Genomic DNA, 17346 nt, shown 5'->3' with positions numbered 1-17346 from the left:
TTTGGGAAACAAGCTTAAACAGCTTTCTGTATCCTGCAGGACTTGTCAGAGCCTTGGCTATGCTGATATGCTTGTCACGCTCAGGAAATTGGGGGAGTGTGGGAGAGCATATGGAACGTTCCTTCCAATGCCAAGGCCACAGGGACCTTCGTTGGAAAAGTACCACCTATGGTGGAAGGCAGAATCCACTCTAAGAAATACTGGTTTGCTGCCAAGTGCAGGCTCTCAGAGGAGATACCCATTTCCTCCACGCTGGGTAAATGCGGTGGCTCTGTCAGCTGCGTCCCTCCTCCCTGGGGAGGGCCAAGCTGGTGAGCACCTGGCTCAGCCTGGCTTCCCCATGTTGGGGGAAGGTGCTATTCTGTGTATTAATCTGGGGATGCCAGGAGACTCAGTGGGAAAAACAAACTGATTCCCAAACCTGGACAAGCAGAAGGGTGGTTTTCTTTTTTTGCCAGAAATAGTTGTTTTTCTAAGTTACAGGAGGAATGCCTTCTTACTGTAACAATTCAAAGAATGCAGAACACAGGTGTACAGAATTTTTTTTAAGTTTTTAAATATGATCTCTCTGCTGCACCCCCCTAGTTCTGATCCCCTGAATTAATGAATAGTATCAGTTTGGTGTAGACCCTGTTATACATTTCCCGTACTTATACATCCACAGATACGTCTATATAGATAAAACTGAAACTCATCTTTTAAATGAGGTAACATATTTTAAGTGACCAACTTACTTTTATATCAAAGGCATCTTTCAGATCTCTAAGTAAACTATTACACGTTAGAACCTTAGCACCTTATATGTGGGTGGACCATGATTTAGTCAAATCTTCCTCTAATGATGGACATCTGGGCTGTTCCTTTTTCTTTTTTTTTAATTATTTCAAACAGTGCTGCAGTTAACATCTTTATAAGCATATACCTTTCTGTACTAGTTCTCTTATTTTGAGGGTAGAGTCCTAGAAATGTAACTGTTTGATGTCCATTTTAAATTTAAATAGATATGCCAGCTTACCTTTCTTGAAAGGTTATAGTGTTCATAATCCCTGGCAGTCTGTGAGAGTGAGTGCACATTTCCTGAGGAATTCGAAAGATTTATAGACTTCTGGGCTCCACTCCAGGGGCTCCAGCTTTACTGATTGAGCACCTCTAAGAGTGGAGCCCAAGAATTTATATTTTGAAAGTTCCCCTTCCCCAGGGAATTCCCTGGCAGTCCAGTGGTTAGGACTCCGTGCTTTCACTGCCAAAGGCCCGGGTTCGATGCCTGGTCAGGGAACTAAGATCCCATGGGCTGCGTGTTGTGGCCAAAAAAAAAGAAAAGAAAGTTCCCCAAATGCTCCTCGCAATCTCCCCAGTTTGGGAGGCAGAATCCTAAGGACAAATTGGCTGAAACAATAAATAGTCAAAAATGAATATTTTTCATCTAACACTCCTCCAACCCTTTCACAATCTGCTTGGTTGCATCGTTGTGTCAGGGTGGACTGCACTGCAGTAACACATAGTCCCCGCTATTTCAGTTGCTTGACACCATAGAGGTGTATTTATTGCTCACTTAACAGTCCTGGGTGGGCATTCCTGGTGAGTGGGCATCTCTCCTCCCTCTAGAGGGTCAGGGATCTCTCAGTCTTGTGGCCCCACCACCTTCTGGGGCCTTGTGGTCATCTGCTTCCAGCCAGCAGAGGGGAAATGGAAAGTGTGAAGGGAGTACACCCCCTTCTTCAAAGCCCTGGCTTGAAAATGGATTACATCACTTCCTCTTACATCCTTTTGGCCAGAACCCAGTCACATGGCCACACCTACCTGCAAGGGAGGCTGGGAAATGGAGTCCAGCTATGGACTCCGGGAGAAGAGAACACAGATTTTTGATGAAGCATTCACAGCCTCAGCCCCAAATAGCTCCCTAATTTTTTTTTTTTTTTTTTTTTTTTTTTTTGCGGTACGCGGGCCTCTCACCGCTGCGGCCTCTCCCGCCGCGGAGCACAGGCTCCGGACGCGCGGGCCCAGCGGCCATGGCCCACGGGCCCAGCCGCCCCGCGGCACGCGGGATCCTCCCGGACCGGGGCACGAACCCGCGCCCCCTGCATCGGCAGGCGGACCCCCAACCACTGCGCCACCAGGGAAGCCCTCTCCCTAATTTTTATACAGCATTGACAAGGCTGTCAATACATAAAAATTCCTAACAGGAACAAAATGGCTGGTTTTGCCATTGTGGTTGGGTACATTTAAGACTAGTGTTAAATGAAACATGCTTTTAATTTTACAATGTGAAGTAAAGAGGTGGGAGGAAACAGGACCCTAGTTCCCTTCAGGGTAGCCTTCTGGCAGTCATTGGCACTTTACACACACACACACACACACACACACACACACACACACACACACACAGATAGGACCCTCTGGTCCCCCAGCGTGACTGCTTGACAAATTGTATCTGCAAAGCCTTTGCCTGGAAATGAATTTTTAAAAAGAAAGATGACAAATCTATTCCACAGTACAACAAACAGTTGCTAAAGTCATTCTTGTGTGCACAAAAGCTATTAGTGTACGAAGAATCAGATGGAAATGGTTCCTTTTTGGTTTAATTCGCTTTAAAACAATTTTCTTAGTGCTGAGTCAAGATTAATAACTCCAAGATAATATTCCCCAATAAGCACAGTACACAAAATTGACTAAAAATTAAGTAGAAATGTTAATTCATTATATTCTGACCTTTGGGGTTTGTTTTTGTTTTTTACAAAAATGGGTTCACCCTCGACCTATTCTGCATCTTATTTTTTACACTTAACAATATACACTGAACGTCCTTTTATGTAGGTTCTCATAAATGCGCCTGCTGCCCAGTTACTCTCCGTGTGGTATTCCCATGTAGGGATGCAGCATTCCCCCATTGGTGGGCAGTTATGGGGGTTCCTGGGGTTTTGCTTTATTGTATGATGCCGCGATGGATATCTGGGCCCATGTGGCTTTGCTTGTTCACAGCATGATCACTGAGGGCTAAGTCTGAGAAGCGGGACTGCTGGGTCACAGAGTCCATCCCCTGGTTTCCTGTTGAGCAAATCCTTTGTTTCCCCGCACCTACCACAGAGTTACCAGGAACGGGAGCTGCTGCGTCTCATCTACTACGGGGGCATCCAGCCAGAGATCCGCAAAGCCGTGTGGCCCTTCCTCCTGGGCCACTACCAGTTTGGGATGACAGAAACAGAAAGGAAGGAGGTTGGTTACCCCTGATGGGCAGTGGGGTCTTTGGCAGCAAGAAGACCCAGGTAATGTGGGGCTGGGGGAGCTCTGGGCCCATGGTGGACCAAGGTGGGGCAGGGAGATGTTGGGGAGTCAGGAAGCTTGGGGGCAGCGCAGTCTAATAGAAACACAACAAACGCCACAGATGTCATTTTTTTGAATAACTTTTTCATTTTGAGGTAGTGATAGATTCACATGCACTTGTAAGAAATAACGCAGAGATATCTCATCCTTTATCCAACTTCCCCCAGTGGTAACTTCTTGCAAAACTATAATATCACAGCCAGGGTATTGACATTGACATAGATATACTGGCAATGTATCAATCTTTATTTTTACATTAAAGTCCATATTTTATTGCATTTCTTTTTTGTTGTTTACAATAAATATGTATATATTTTTAATTGAGAGATAGTTTATTTGCAATATTATATTAGTTTCAGGTGTTCAACATAGTGATTCAAAATTTTTATAGATTATACTCCATTTATAGTTATTATAAAATATTGACCATATTCCCTGTGCTGTATAATATATCCTTATACGTATGTGTGTGTGTGTGTATATATATATATATATATCAATCTTAATCAGGCTTTCCATTTTACTTGTACTCGTGTGTGTGTCTATTTAGTTCTCTACAATTTTATCACACGTGTGGGTTTGTGTATCACCACCACAGTCAACATACTGAACATTTCCAGTGCTACTAGGGTCCTCATGTCCTTTTATAGCCAAACCTCCCTCTCTCCCACTCACTCCCATCCCTAACCCCTGACAACCACTGATCTATTCCCTATTTCTATAACGTTGTCATTTCAAGAATGTTGTAGAAATGGAATCGTACAGTGTATAACCTTTGGGGATGGACTTTTTCCACTCAGTGTAAATCTGTAGCAGCTCATCTAAGTTGCTGTGCGCATCAGTTCTTGATTCCTTTATACGGCTGAGTAGTGTTCCACAGTATGGATGGACCACAGTTTAACTCCACCTGTTGATGGATAGGCAGGTTGTTTCCAGTTTTTTGGTGATTACAAATAAAGCTGCAGTGAACCTTCATATACAGGTTTCCATGTGAGCATAAGGTGGAATAAATGCTCGAAGGCAGTTGCTGGGCCCGATGGTAGTTCACACTTTGTTTTGTTTTATAAGAAACCACCAAACTTCTGCAGTGGCTGTACCATTTTATCTTCCCGCTAGCACTGTAGGAGTGATCCACACCTGCATCCTCACCAGTGTTATCACTAGTTTTTATGTTAGCCACTTACAGGAATGTGTACATGGTATTTCATTGTGGTTTTAATTTGCGTTTCCCAATTGACTAGTGATACTGAACATCTTTTCACGTGTTCACTTGCCATCTGTGAATCTTCAGTGAAATGTCAGATCATGGCTTCTGTTCATTTTCTTGTTGAATTGTTTCATTTTTTTATGGTTGAGTTTGGGAGTTCTTTTTATGCTCTAGATATTAATTCTTTGTCATATATGTCATTTGCAAATATATTCCCCCAGTCTGTACCTTGTCTTTTTGTCTTCTTAACAGGGTCTTTTGCAGAACAAATATTTAGATTTTTGAGGAGGTTCAGTGTATCAATTTTCCCTCTGAGGGATTGTACTTCTGGTGTCAAGTCTAATAATTTTTTGCTCAGCCCCAAATCCTGAAGAGTTTTTCTCCTATTTTTTCCTAAAATGTCCATGATCCATTTTGAGTTCATTTTTGGATATGGTGTGTCATTTAAGTCAAGAGTTTTTGTTTGTTGGTTTGGTTTGGTTTGGGTTTTGCCTCTGGATGTCCAATTGCTTCAGCACCATTTGTTGAAAAGGCTATCCTTCCTCCATTGAACTGCTTCTGCACCTTTGTGAAAAATCATTTGGGCGTACATTTGCAACAACATGGATGAACTTGGAGGGTATTATGCTTAGTGAAATGTCAGGCAGAGAAAGACCAATACTGTATGATATCACTTATTCTTGGAATCTAAAAAATAAAGCAAACTAGTGAATGGAACAAAAAAGAAAGAGACTCACAGATATAGGGAACAAACTAGTTGTTACCAGTGGGAAGAGGGAAGAGGGGAGGGGCAAGATAGAGGTGGGGATTAAGAGGTACAAACTACTATGTATAAAATAAATAAGCTACAAGGATATATTGTACAGCACAGGGAATACAGCTAATATTTTATAATAGCTATGAATGGAGTATAACCTTTAAAAACTGTGAATCACTGTGTTGTACACCTGAAACTTATGTAATATTGTGAATCAACTATACCTCAATTTTAAAAAAAGTGAAGGAGAAAAAATCTGTGGGGCTTATAGAGTGGCATCTATTTCTGGATTCTCTATTCTGTGCCTTTGATCTAATGCCACACTACAATTAGTAATCTTCAGGTAATACCATACTGTCTTCATTACTGTAGCACATATGGAATTTTAAATGTTTTAGTAGTTACATTTTAAAAAGTAAAAAGAAACAGACACAATTAATATTTTTAAAGTTTCAATTTTAACATAATTTTAAGTTCATGCCAAGTTGCAAAAGTTGTGATGCAGAGGTCCTAGGTACCCATCATGCCGCTTCCCCCAATGGAAACATCTTATAGAACTATTATATATAGTGTATTATCAAAACCAGCATATTAAGGAAATTCCCTGGCGGTCCAGTGGTAAGGACTCGGCACTCTCACTGCCGGGGCCCTGGGTTCGATCCCTGGTCAGGGAACCGAGATCCCAAAGGCCTCGCAGCCAAAAAAACCCAAAAAAACAAAAAACCAGAACATTAACATTGGTACAGTACAACCTAGGATTTCATTAGTTTTTGCATCCGCTCCTCTGTGTGTGTGTGTGTGTGTGTGTGTGTGTGTGTGGTTCTATGTCATTTTATCAAGGTGAAATTAATTAATAACATTTTATTTAACCCAGTATATCCAATATATTACCATTTCAGCATGTACTCAATATAAAAATTATTAGTGAGATATTTTACATTCTTTTATTCATACTGAGTTTTCAAAACCCACTCATACTTTACACTCCATGTCTGTGTACCATCTGTGCTACAATTTACTAAGTATTTGTCTCTGAATTGATTCACTTAAAAATTTATATAACTTACTTAAAAAGGCATTTTATATCCCTGCCATCAATGGAAAACCAATATGACTTGCCAAAAGAGAAGGAAACTCCAAAAATAAATAGAATGTGACAAAATGAAATAATTCAGTTCTACCTAGATGTCACAGGCTGCCCGAGGCCTCTCTCTCTTTGTTTAGAAGGGAGATTATAAGGTATTAAGGATGGATTAAAGACACGGTAGTGCCAGACTGGCCTTCCTCATAATCAGAAAAGTTGAATATGGAGACTTTCTCACACTGTGGTTCCGCATGCTGAGGCTGTGCCACGAACTGTCGAAAATGATCTCAGGACCAGCATGAGGATTCCGGTGTGGCAGGCCCCGTGCTCGGGACTGGGAACCCAGAGGTGCATTAGATAAGGTCTTTGCCAGTTTAGGGGGGTTCATGCAAAATCAGATGGAGGCAAACTCAGGGGCTTTAAGAGCACAGAGGAGGCACCTCCACTGGGCAGAAGCCTACCTGAATTCTTTGAAGAGGTTGCTTTCCAGGCGAGGAGACTGAGGAAGGGCTTCTAGGAAGAGAGACGCCTGCATGATGCGATGTGTGTGTGTCTGTGTGCATTTGTGTGGGGAGGGGCGGAAGGGCGTGCGGACGTGGGTAGCTGGGACGTAAAGGACGAGGGGGGTGGGGGCAGTAGTGAGAAGCAGGGCTGGAGAGGAAACAGGAGGAAGACTGCTGAGTGGGAGATGGACAGGAGGGGCCAGGCTGGGACAAGCAGGCACCAGGAAAGAAGGTCATCTGTGTGAGGGGTCCTGGAAGCCTAGCCTAGGATGGCAGTGGGAACAGGGAGGTGGGCTTGGATGAGTCTTCGGGAGGTCAGTGGGAGGGAGCTGCCCATGACAGGCTTGGGCAGGGTGGACCCAGAGCCTCTCTCTGGAAGTCCTGACTAGCTAAAGGACGCCCGCCCCTCCTAACCCTGGCATGGGGCAGGCTCCCTGCCCTCCCTCTTCTCCTTCCTGCCCCCTCACACCCTTTCATCAGCTTGTCTGCCCCACTTGTGCCCAGAGGTCTGGCAGATTCAGAACCTCAGTTACCTGGGCTGTGCAACACAGAAATGAAGTAAGCTCTGATCTTCTCTGCTGAAATCTCACAAGGGAAACACTAGAAACCTGTGGCCCTTCTCTAAAGCCATTGCTGTAAGTAAAGGAAAGGGTCACTTTTATTCATCTTTGTGTTCTCAGCACCTACCCCCATGCTGGGCACCTGGGAGGCCCCTGGTAAGTGCATTGAGTGACTGGAGGAACGGACAAATGAGACATCTTGCTCATCTTATGTTTCGTATGCCTAGGTTGGTGCCTAGCACATAGTAGGTGCTTATCAACTTAGATGAACAAGTGAATGAATGAAGTAGGAAAAAGGAAAAGAAGGTAATAAAGAAGGAAAGGAACAGTCTGCTCACTTTAGTATCCCCAAGGCTTAGTATACTGCCTGGCACAGAGTAGGTTGTCAACAAGTATTTGAATAAGTGTATGAATGAATGAATGAATAAAAGAAGGAAGATAGGAAGGAAGGAGGGAGAAATGGAAAGAAAGAAGTTGCCTTGCTCACTTTTGTGTATCCCCAGGGCCTAGCCAGTGCCCGGCACATAGTGCTCAGTTAACGTCTGTTGGATGTTAACTCCATGAACGTTGGATGGGTGTTTCTAGGGCTCAGGGTCCCAGGTCAGAGCCTCCATCTTCTGGGTTGGGTTGGTTGTCCCCTGGGATCCCACCATTCCAGGTGACCGTGCATCTGCCTTGGCAGGTGGACGAGCAGATGCATGCCTGCTATGCACAGACCATGTCCGAGTGGCTGGGCTGCGAAGCGATTGTGCGGCAGAGGGAGCGGGAATCCCACGCGGCCGCCCTGGCCAAGTGCTCTTCGGGGGCCAGCCTGGACAGCCACCTGCACCGGATGATGCACCGGGACTCCACCATCAGCAATGAGGTGACGGGTGGCTCCCCTCAGGGAGCAGGGGGCGGGGCTCTGCTCCATCAGGCTGTTGTAGGAAGGGTGAGGGCTGGGTGTTTGGGGCCTTGGGACAGAGTCTCACCCCTGGCTTTTAGGTGGAAGGTGACTTTGGAGTCAGACAGACCTGACTTCAAACTCCAGCCCCTTCATTTCTTAGCTCTGGGGCTCAGACAAGCACCTTTACTTCTGGGCCTCAGTTTCCTCATCTATGAAATGGGAATGATCATTTGTATAGGGGAGATTTGTGTACCACTCAAACAAGCTAGCATATATAAAGTGCCCAGCACAGTGTTAGACTTCCATTTGTTCAGCAAATGCTGTTGAGTACCTACTATGTGCCAGGTACTGTCAGGAATGTCAAGAATGCTCCAGTGACCAGGTCAGACATATCTGTCCTGATAGAATCTCCAGTTTAGCATCCCAAAGCAGGGGATGAAAAGAAAGTCAATTCCCTTCACCAGTGGTAAATCCATCATCAATTGCCACACTAATACTGTGTCACGAACAATCCCCCAAAGCCAATGATGTCCAACAGTAAACATATGTTTTTTACTCATGAGTCTGTGGGTCAGCCGGGCAGTTCTGCTCAGCTAGAAGGTTTGTTGATCTTCGTTGGCCTCTCACATATCTGGGGTGACTCGGCCCTGCTCCTCACTTCTCATCCTCCAGCAGGCTAGCGTGGCCATGTTCTCGCAGTGAAAGCAGATCTTAAAGAGAGAAAGCAGAAATGCACAAGCATTTTTTTTGTGTTTGCCCTGTCGAGTTTGCTAACACCCCACTGGCCAAAGCAGGTCACTTGGCCAAGCTTAGCATCAGGATAGACAGAAACTAGAAGTTATAGGGCAAAAAGCACGTATACAGGGAAGGAGTAGAACATAGACATGCATACAACCAGTCCTTTGAGTTGAACTAAAATATTAGTTGGAAGTCTCAAGTGCAGAGCAGTTAAAGGTGGGGTTCTCTGGTTGTGGGTGGGAGGTGGAGGTCCAGTGGCTGCTGTGGCCTCCGAGGAGGCTCCAGGGAGTAGGGAGTGAGCCGCCGCCCCACTTTTATTTGATAGGTAGGAAGCTGAGGCCCTGAGAAGGGACTTGCCTGAGTCAGGGGTAGAGATAAGACCACACGTACTGACTTCCAGCCCAGCAGCCCCTCCGGAGCTCAATGTGGGGACCCGGATGCAGCCTCACCCACACTCCATCCTACCCCTTTTTCTCTCAGTCCTCCCAGAGCTGCAGTTCGGGCCACCAGAACATCCGCCTGCAGAGCGACTCCAGCAGCAGCACACAGGTGACCTCCCGGAGGCCCCGCCCCTCCCCACCCATCCCCCTCCCTCCAACCTGGAATAACGGGAGTGGAGGTCCCTCATATACAGGTCACTCATGGTTGATCTGTTTTAGCTTTTTATGCTAGCATTAAAAATTGAAGTTTTACCTACACGAGTAATACATGAATCTCTTTTGCCTGTTAAAAAAATTAAAATATTACAGAGAAAACTAAATTTGGCTTTGACCATCCCTAATCCCCACATGCCCTCCCTAGAAATAACATTGTTATCTTCAATTTGCTGTGTATCCTTCCAGACCCTTCTGTATGCCTTTACATACACAGAAATACATAGACAGTATGTAATATATTGCGATGTTTAGTAATCTTTTAAAATTTCTAAATAAATACCATCTAAATAAATACCATAAATACCAGATGTATTGTTCAACAGCCTTTCATTTCATTCAGTGCAAAGAAAAGTTAACACATTCTCACTCAATATTAAAGAAAAAAACAAAGTGAAAAAATGTGCAAAGTATGTCACCTTTTGCATAAACAGAGGAAATATTAATATATGTATGTATTTGCATCTATTTTCTAAAATGATGGAAGGATAAACCAGAAACTGATCAAATGGTTACTTAAGTGGGGTGAGGGGCACAGGGAAAGAAGCTACATTTCCCTGAATGTACTTTGTTTTCTAGTTTTGACTTTGGAGTTAGGTAAGTTAACTCCAAAAGCAATTTAATCGAAAAGAAATCTTTTTAAAACCAGAAGCACATGAAATTAACAGTAAATCAAGTTGGTGACATAACCACACAGAAGAAATATTTCAAGTGATCTTGGGACATGATCTTATACAGTCTGCCTTGATGGGATATGGCCTACAGACACAAAGAACCACAAATAAATCTTAGATATGTGTCCTGGAGACTTGTCCATGATATTTCATATACATCTAACTAATTTTGAAAATTGATCCGTAATAGTCTACCCCATGGATGCTTTTTAGCCTGTTCCTTATGTGGTTAACTAATTTTTTTACTTTAAAAAATTACGTGCACATAATTTTGTATGATAAAAGATATTCTTCCTCAGAGTCAACTGCAATGCTTCCTTGTTTCTTTCTGGATTATTCTATGCTTATGTGTGCATATGGAGCAATTTTTTATTTTCTACACTTGGGAGCATATATTACACCTTGTTCTGCCTCAGTCTTTTTACTGACTGTGTAGTGTTCCCCCACAGGCATGTTCCGTATTTGAACCAGTCCCCTGTGGATGGATATTCAGGCTGCTGCTGGAAGTAGCACCACAATAGACATCCTAGTCCATCTGTCTTTGTGCACCTGGTCTGCAGGTCTTCGAGTCTGTGGACGAGGTGGAGCAGGTGGAGGCAGAATGCAGGTTGGAGGAGAAGCAGCCCAAGATCCCCAACGGGAACCTGGTGAATGGCACCTGTTCCCCAGACTCCGGCCACCCTTCCTCCCACAACTTCTCCTCGGGCCTCTCGGAGCACTCAGAACCCAGCCTGAGCACGGAGGACAGCGTCATGGACGCCCAGCGCCCTGCCCCACTGGTGATTCGACCCAGGGACAGCGGTGTGGATGACGGGCAGAGCAGCGAGGCCACCACTTCCCGGGATGAGGTCCCCCGTGAGGAGCTGGCTGTGCAGGACAGCCTGGAGAGCGACCTCCTGGCCAACGGGAGCATGGACGAGTTCGTGTCCATCACTGGCAGTATGGATGTAGCTCTGCCCGAAAGGGAGGGCCCTGCGATGGAGGGCTGGAGGGGCATCGAGGTGGGGAAGCAGAGCCAGGTGGGCAGTGAGGACGACCTCTCAGAGGAGCCCGAGATGGAAAGTCTCTTCCCTGTGCTCGCTTCTCTGGCCGTGACCACTTCTGCCAACAACGAGGCATCCCCTGTGTCTTCTAGTGGCGTCACCTACTCTGTAAGTCACCAGGATTCTCCTCCACTCAATTTTCTGCAGCCTCAGGAGGGTGGGAGTGTCCCACAAACCTCAGTTATCCAGAACGACCTCTGGTTCATTGCCTTTTCCCATCACGGAGGGTTCACTGTAGAAACCCATTTGGGAGAGAAGATAATATAATACTTAAAGAACACAGGCTTTGCAGACAAACAGTGCTGGGTTCAGATCCCAGCTTAGGTCCATCACTTTATCTTTCTGAGCCTCAGTTTCCCTATCTATCTCGTACCTTCCTCCCTGAGTTGTTTTCAGAATTAGTGAGTCAAGGCCTCTGTGCTCAGCCCATAGCGATCAATAGAAACCTTGGTGGTGAGCATCCTGATTTACACTCAGGTCCAATATCTTTTAAATATTTTACTTTCTTGCCAAAAAGCCCAAAGCAAAGGACATCAACTGAAAGGGAGGTTTTTCTGGGCCAGGTGTTGTATATCCATTTTCTTTTAAAGGACTTTTTATTTCTATCACAAAGAGTCAAACAGTCAGACAAGGCTGGATCCAAACACTGGAAGTTGTGCGCCCCACCTCTGCCCATTAGGCTCTCCCCAGAGGCAGTAGTAGTTACTTATTCTGCCCCACTTATCTGGTGTTTACCCTCATGTCTGTAAATAATACACTTGTATTGCTACTTACTGATCTTTTTTTTGTTTTTCTTCAGTTTTTGATATCTATTGACTCCCCACTGAGGAGGAAGAGGATTCAGTCTTCTTCCTTCCCCCCCCCGCCCCCACCCACCACACGAGTGAAACCGTCCCAATCCCCACCCATTCACTATGGTTATAGTAATTTTAGTTAAATGACTGTTCGGTGGTTATATTATTATACGAATTTAATGCATAATCCATGTAGTAACCTGTATATGGTTTTTTTTCCCTGCAAAAAATTTTGTTTTTCCTAGAAGTATTTTCATTTCTTTGTTTGCTTTTTATTAGTTTGCTACATATATATTGTAGCATATAGATACACATATATATCAATCTTACTTTTTTCATCTATAAAATGGGGATAGTAATTCTATACATCTCATAGGATTGTGTTGTTTTATTTTTTTTGGTTTATTTTTTTAATATATTTTTTTATTTGGCTGTGCCGGGTCTTAGTTGCGGCATGCGGGATTTTCATTGCCGTTTGCGGGATCTTCATTGTGGTGTGCAGAATCTTTAGTTGCAGCCTGCAGGCTCTCTTAGTTGCAGCATGCGGGATCTAGTTCCCTGACCAGGGATCAGACACGGGCCCCCTGCATTGGGAGTGTGGAGTCTTAACCGCTGGCCCACCAGGGAAGTCCCAGGATTGTGTTGTTTTATAAAGGAAAAAAAGAGAATTTTCAACATACAAAGTGAAAGAGGCTTTCTCAGGAAACAATAGCAACAAAAATAAAGTCGAACATCTGACTGGTCCAGGTAGAGGAAGTTTTTTTCAGTGATGACAGGAGAGGGCTAGGAGGAGGAAAGAGAATCTCTGGAAGACAGCCTCTGTGAGGAGTTGGGGTGTAATTGTTCTTTTCCTCCCCTCCTGGGGGCCCGCAGCCAGAGCTGCTGGATCTGTACACGGTGAACCTGCACCGCATCGAGAAGGACGTGCAGAGGTGTGACCGCAACTACTGGTACTTCACTCCCGCCAACCTGGAGAAGCTACGGAACATCATGTGCAGGTGGCCGGGGTGGGTGGGGGGGATGGATCAGTCAGGGATCGGGAGGGGATGGCACAGGTGTGGGCTACGGGGAGCCCATTTAGAATCGCACTCTCTGCAGCTGGCACCATGCCCACCTTGAATCTCATTCCAGCCCATCCTGACAATTATATAACAATTATAGTAATGATAATAATAGAGAACATTTATTAAGCACCTACTGTATACCAGGCACTGTCCTGAGCCCTTTACTAACATCATTTCACTTGGTCCTCACAACAAGCCTATGAGGTAAGTGTTATCCCCTTTTATAGGTGAGGAAATAGAGGCTCAGAGGGGTACCACATTGCTCAGGGTCCCTCCAGGTGGGCAGTGGCTGTACGGGAACTCACCCATTTCTCTCAGACTCTAGAATCTCTGCTTTATTTCTTTAAGCCAGGATTTGGGGCTACTTGTTACTTTTCATTAAATAGTAAATATTTTATTTCTTGATATATGAAAGTAACCCATGCTTATTAAAAACCTGAATCAACCAAAGAAATCAGAAGTTCATAAAGTATAAAGAGAAACTTCTCCTTTTATATCCAGTCATTAATGCCACTCACCTAGAAGAAGAAACTACTGCTAACAGTTTAGTGAATATCCTCCCAAGCCATATATATGAGATATCTATGTATACACATATATAATAGCATATTATATAATATACAATGTTATACTATATAACATATAATTATGCTTCGTATGTAGTATATAATTATATAAATATATAGTATAATATGAATATACACATGTTAATATGTTGATATTTATTTAGATAGTGATTAATATTTAATGTAATATAATGCCATATAACTATATAAATATATAGCATGTAATTATACTATATAATATATAGTTATACTACGTAATATATAGTATAATATAATATGAAGGCACACGTTTTAATTTTTTTTAAATGTTTATCTGCGTTGGGTTATACTATAAACTATTTTTCTACAACTTGCTTTTTACACTCAGCAGTGCACCCTGGGCTTCTTTACATGCTACTTTAACCCAGGGGTTTGCAAGCTACTACTACAGCCCATGGGCCAAATCCAGCCTACCACTTGCTTTTGTAAATAAATTTTTTTTTAGAATTTATCTATGCCCGTTTGGTTGCGTATTATCTGTGATTGCTTCTGCAAAGTTATGTAGTTGAGAAAGAGAACATATGGCCTACACAGCTGAAAATACTTCTTATCTGGACCTCTCAGAAAAGGATTGCCAAACCCTGTTCAAACCGTTCTTATTAATAAATACCACCTCTTAACTATTCTGTCTTATGGTCTCCCAAGCAATTACTGCCACTCAAAATTTAGTTGATGAGATACAAACATAATTAACTTTAATATAGCATGCTACCTTAAAATTAAATAGTGCTGGGGGGGAAGGAAGGATAGACTGACTTTTACCTAGTTATGGCACCAGGAGAAATCACGGAAGGCCTCACCGTGGTGTGACCTTCGAGATGAATTTTGGCAAAAAGAGAAGACACTGAAGAAATAAATCATTTAGCACTGAAGTTAAGAGCACATACTCTGGAGTGAGGCCACCTGGGTTCAAATCCTGTCTCTACCGTTTATTGTTAGGTGTATGACCTGGTGCATGTCACTTGGTTCTCTGTGCCTCATTACCCCTACCTGTGAAATGGGATAATAATAGTAACTTTTTCATATGATTATTTTGAGAATTAAATGATACAGTACATGTATAGTGGACAGAGCATACGGTAAATGCTTAGTAAATATTAGTTATTATTATTAAGGGACAGATGGAAATTCCAGGCAGAGGAAACTGCTGGGACAAAAGCACAGCGGCATGAATGTATGCTTTATTTGTGCAAAGGTAAATACCTCTGCAGCTGGAGGGGAAGAAGCACTGGGAAGTGATGTGTGAGACTGTAAAGAGGGATTGGGAGGAAACTATGAACTCCTTGCACCCCCAGTTAATGAGTATGGACACTGTCCTGTCATGCAGTGGGGTTTTTGAGCATGTAGTGGTCTCCTTGAGCTGAGCTTTAAGAAGGACATCCTGGTGACTGAGCAAAGGATGTTTGAAGAGAGTGAGACTGGGGATGGGGATGCAGGCAGGAGGTTGAGGGAATGGTCCAGGTGAGAGATGGGGACCAAACCAGGATGGAGGTAAAGGAGGAGGGGGTTGGAGAGGCATATTGTGGGGGCCATCACTGGGCATCTTGTGTCTCTCTTGTAGCTACATCTGGCAGCACATTGATATTGGCTATGTCCAGGGTATGTGTGACCTCCTGGCTCCACTGTTGGTCATTCTGGATGACGGTGAGTGTATCCTCCCTGCCCCAGACCTGGGGATGCAGTTTCCTTCCCACTACATAGAAGAGAGGTTAACCTGACTCCGTGACTCCATGGAATGGGTCAGTACAGGTGCTCAGAAGGCCTGTCCAGTGAACACATCAAGGTCCTAGTGAAATAAAAAGTTCTCTTATTCCATGTTGACCAACACTTATTTCCAGGTGTCCAACATCCATCCAACCTTTTGTTAGCCACTGGTTTTATAAACATGAGTGAGAACAAAGGAAAACTCTGACACAGGCAGCTTCACTAGTGAATTCTACCGAACACTTAACAAAGAATGAATACCAATACTTCATAAACTCTTCTAAAGCAGAGAAGAAGAGGGAACACTTCTCAACTCATCCTATAAGGCAGGTCCTTGTATGAGGACCCACTGGTACCCTGATACCAATACCAGACAAAGACATCACAAGAAAAGAAAACTGCAGGCCAACATCCTTTATGAAATCAAAGGCAAAAATCCTCAACAAAACACTAGCAAACTAGAATCCATCAATATATAAAAAGGATTATATTTCAAGACCAAATGGGATTTATCCCAGGAATGCCAGGCTGGTTCAATGTATGAAAATCAATCAGTGTAATTCACTACATTCATAGAATAAAGGACAAAAATCACATGATCATCTCAGTTGACAAAGAGATGCCATCTGACAAAATTCAGCAGCCTTTCATGATAAAAACTTCAGCAAACTTGGAATAAAAGAGAACTTCCTCAACGTGATAAAAGGCATCTGTGAAAAACCCACAACTAACATCATACTCAATGGTGAAATACTGCACGCTTCTCACCTAAGATCAAGAGTAAGACAAAGATGCCCACTTTTGCCACAAAAGGCCCTCGCCTTTACAGTTAGGGAAGAAAAAGAAATAAAAGGCATCCAGATTGGAAAGGAAGTAAAACCATGTATATTTTCAGGTGGCATGATCTTGCCTATAGAAAATCCTAAGGAATCCAAAACACATTAAAACTAATAAGTTCAGCAGGGTTGCAGGATAGAGGACCTATATAAAAGTCAGTTGTATTTCTATACAATTGCCATGAATAATCTAAAAATGAAATTAGGAAGCAGTTCCATTTTCAATAGCATCTAAAAGAATAAAATGCTTATGAATAAATGTAACAGAAGAAGTGCAAGATTTGTACACCAAAAACTATAAAACACTGCTGAAAACAGTGAACCAGAAACACAAAAACTTAGTTATTTTTCTTCCAGTGAGCATGTAATTCTTAATTGATTTGAGTTTGCAAATAGACAAACAGGTAAAAAAAAAAAAAAAAAAAAAAAAAGAACAACAAAGAAAAAAAGACAACAAAATTGGATTCTCTGTCATCTCTCGCCCAACAGAGAATAGGCTTTCATTATACACCCAACAGAGATCACCAAATAGTCAGACCATAAAAGCAAATCCCCAGTCATTGCTGCCACCAATTCAGATTAACTTATTGAAGGTATACAAGCCAGAAATGAAAACAAATACATAACATCAGTAGAAAAAGAAAAAAAGAACTAGAAGGTCAGAAAAAGTTCTGTTGCCACCGAGGATGTACAGGTAAATTGATTTAATTTGTCTCCATTGGATTAATCCCCTCAAACATCTCAGTGGATGACCTTCAGAACTGATAAAATATAATTTTCAAAAAGTTAATGTCTCATACAAATAAAATAAACACATGACAAAGATTTTATTCAACTTATTAATGAGGAAACCAGTAAGATATGAAAACTGCCTCCAAGAGCATGTGAGAAGCTGGGCCTTTTAGCAACAGTAAAAT

General features: G+C 43.1%; 1 protein-coding gene across 4 annotated transcripts in view; it reads left to right on the top strand.

Annotated features, from left to right (window-relative positions):
• Positions 1–17346, top strand: part of SGSM1 (small G protein signaling modulator 1) — a 78188-nt gene that overhangs the window by 51399 nt on the left and 9443 nt on the right. For all 4 annotated transcript variants that reach the window (XM_049697810.1, XM_049697811.1, XM_049697809.1 and 1 more), the window contains 6 exons: positions 3085–3213; positions 8115–8297; positions 9537–9605; positions 10944–11534; positions 13094–13218; positions 15451–15533. In XM_049697810.1, the coding sequence (XP_049553767.1) occupies positions 3085–3213; positions 8115–8297; positions 9537–9605; positions 10944–11534; positions 13094–13218; positions 15451–15533 (1180 nt within the window). The remainder of the gene's footprint in view (positions 1–3084; positions 3214–8114; positions 8298–9536; positions 9606–10943; positions 11535–13093; positions 13219–15450; positions 15534–17346) is intronic.

This window comes from Orcinus orca, chromosome 15 (assembly GCF_937001465.1).
Source record: "Orcinus orca chromosome 15, mOrcOrc1.1, whole genome shotgun sequence".
NCBI lineage: Eukaryota > Metazoa > Chordata > Mammalia > Artiodactyla > Delphinidae > Orcinus > Orcinus orca.
This window is presented reverse-complemented; position numbering and strand designations above follow the sequence as displayed.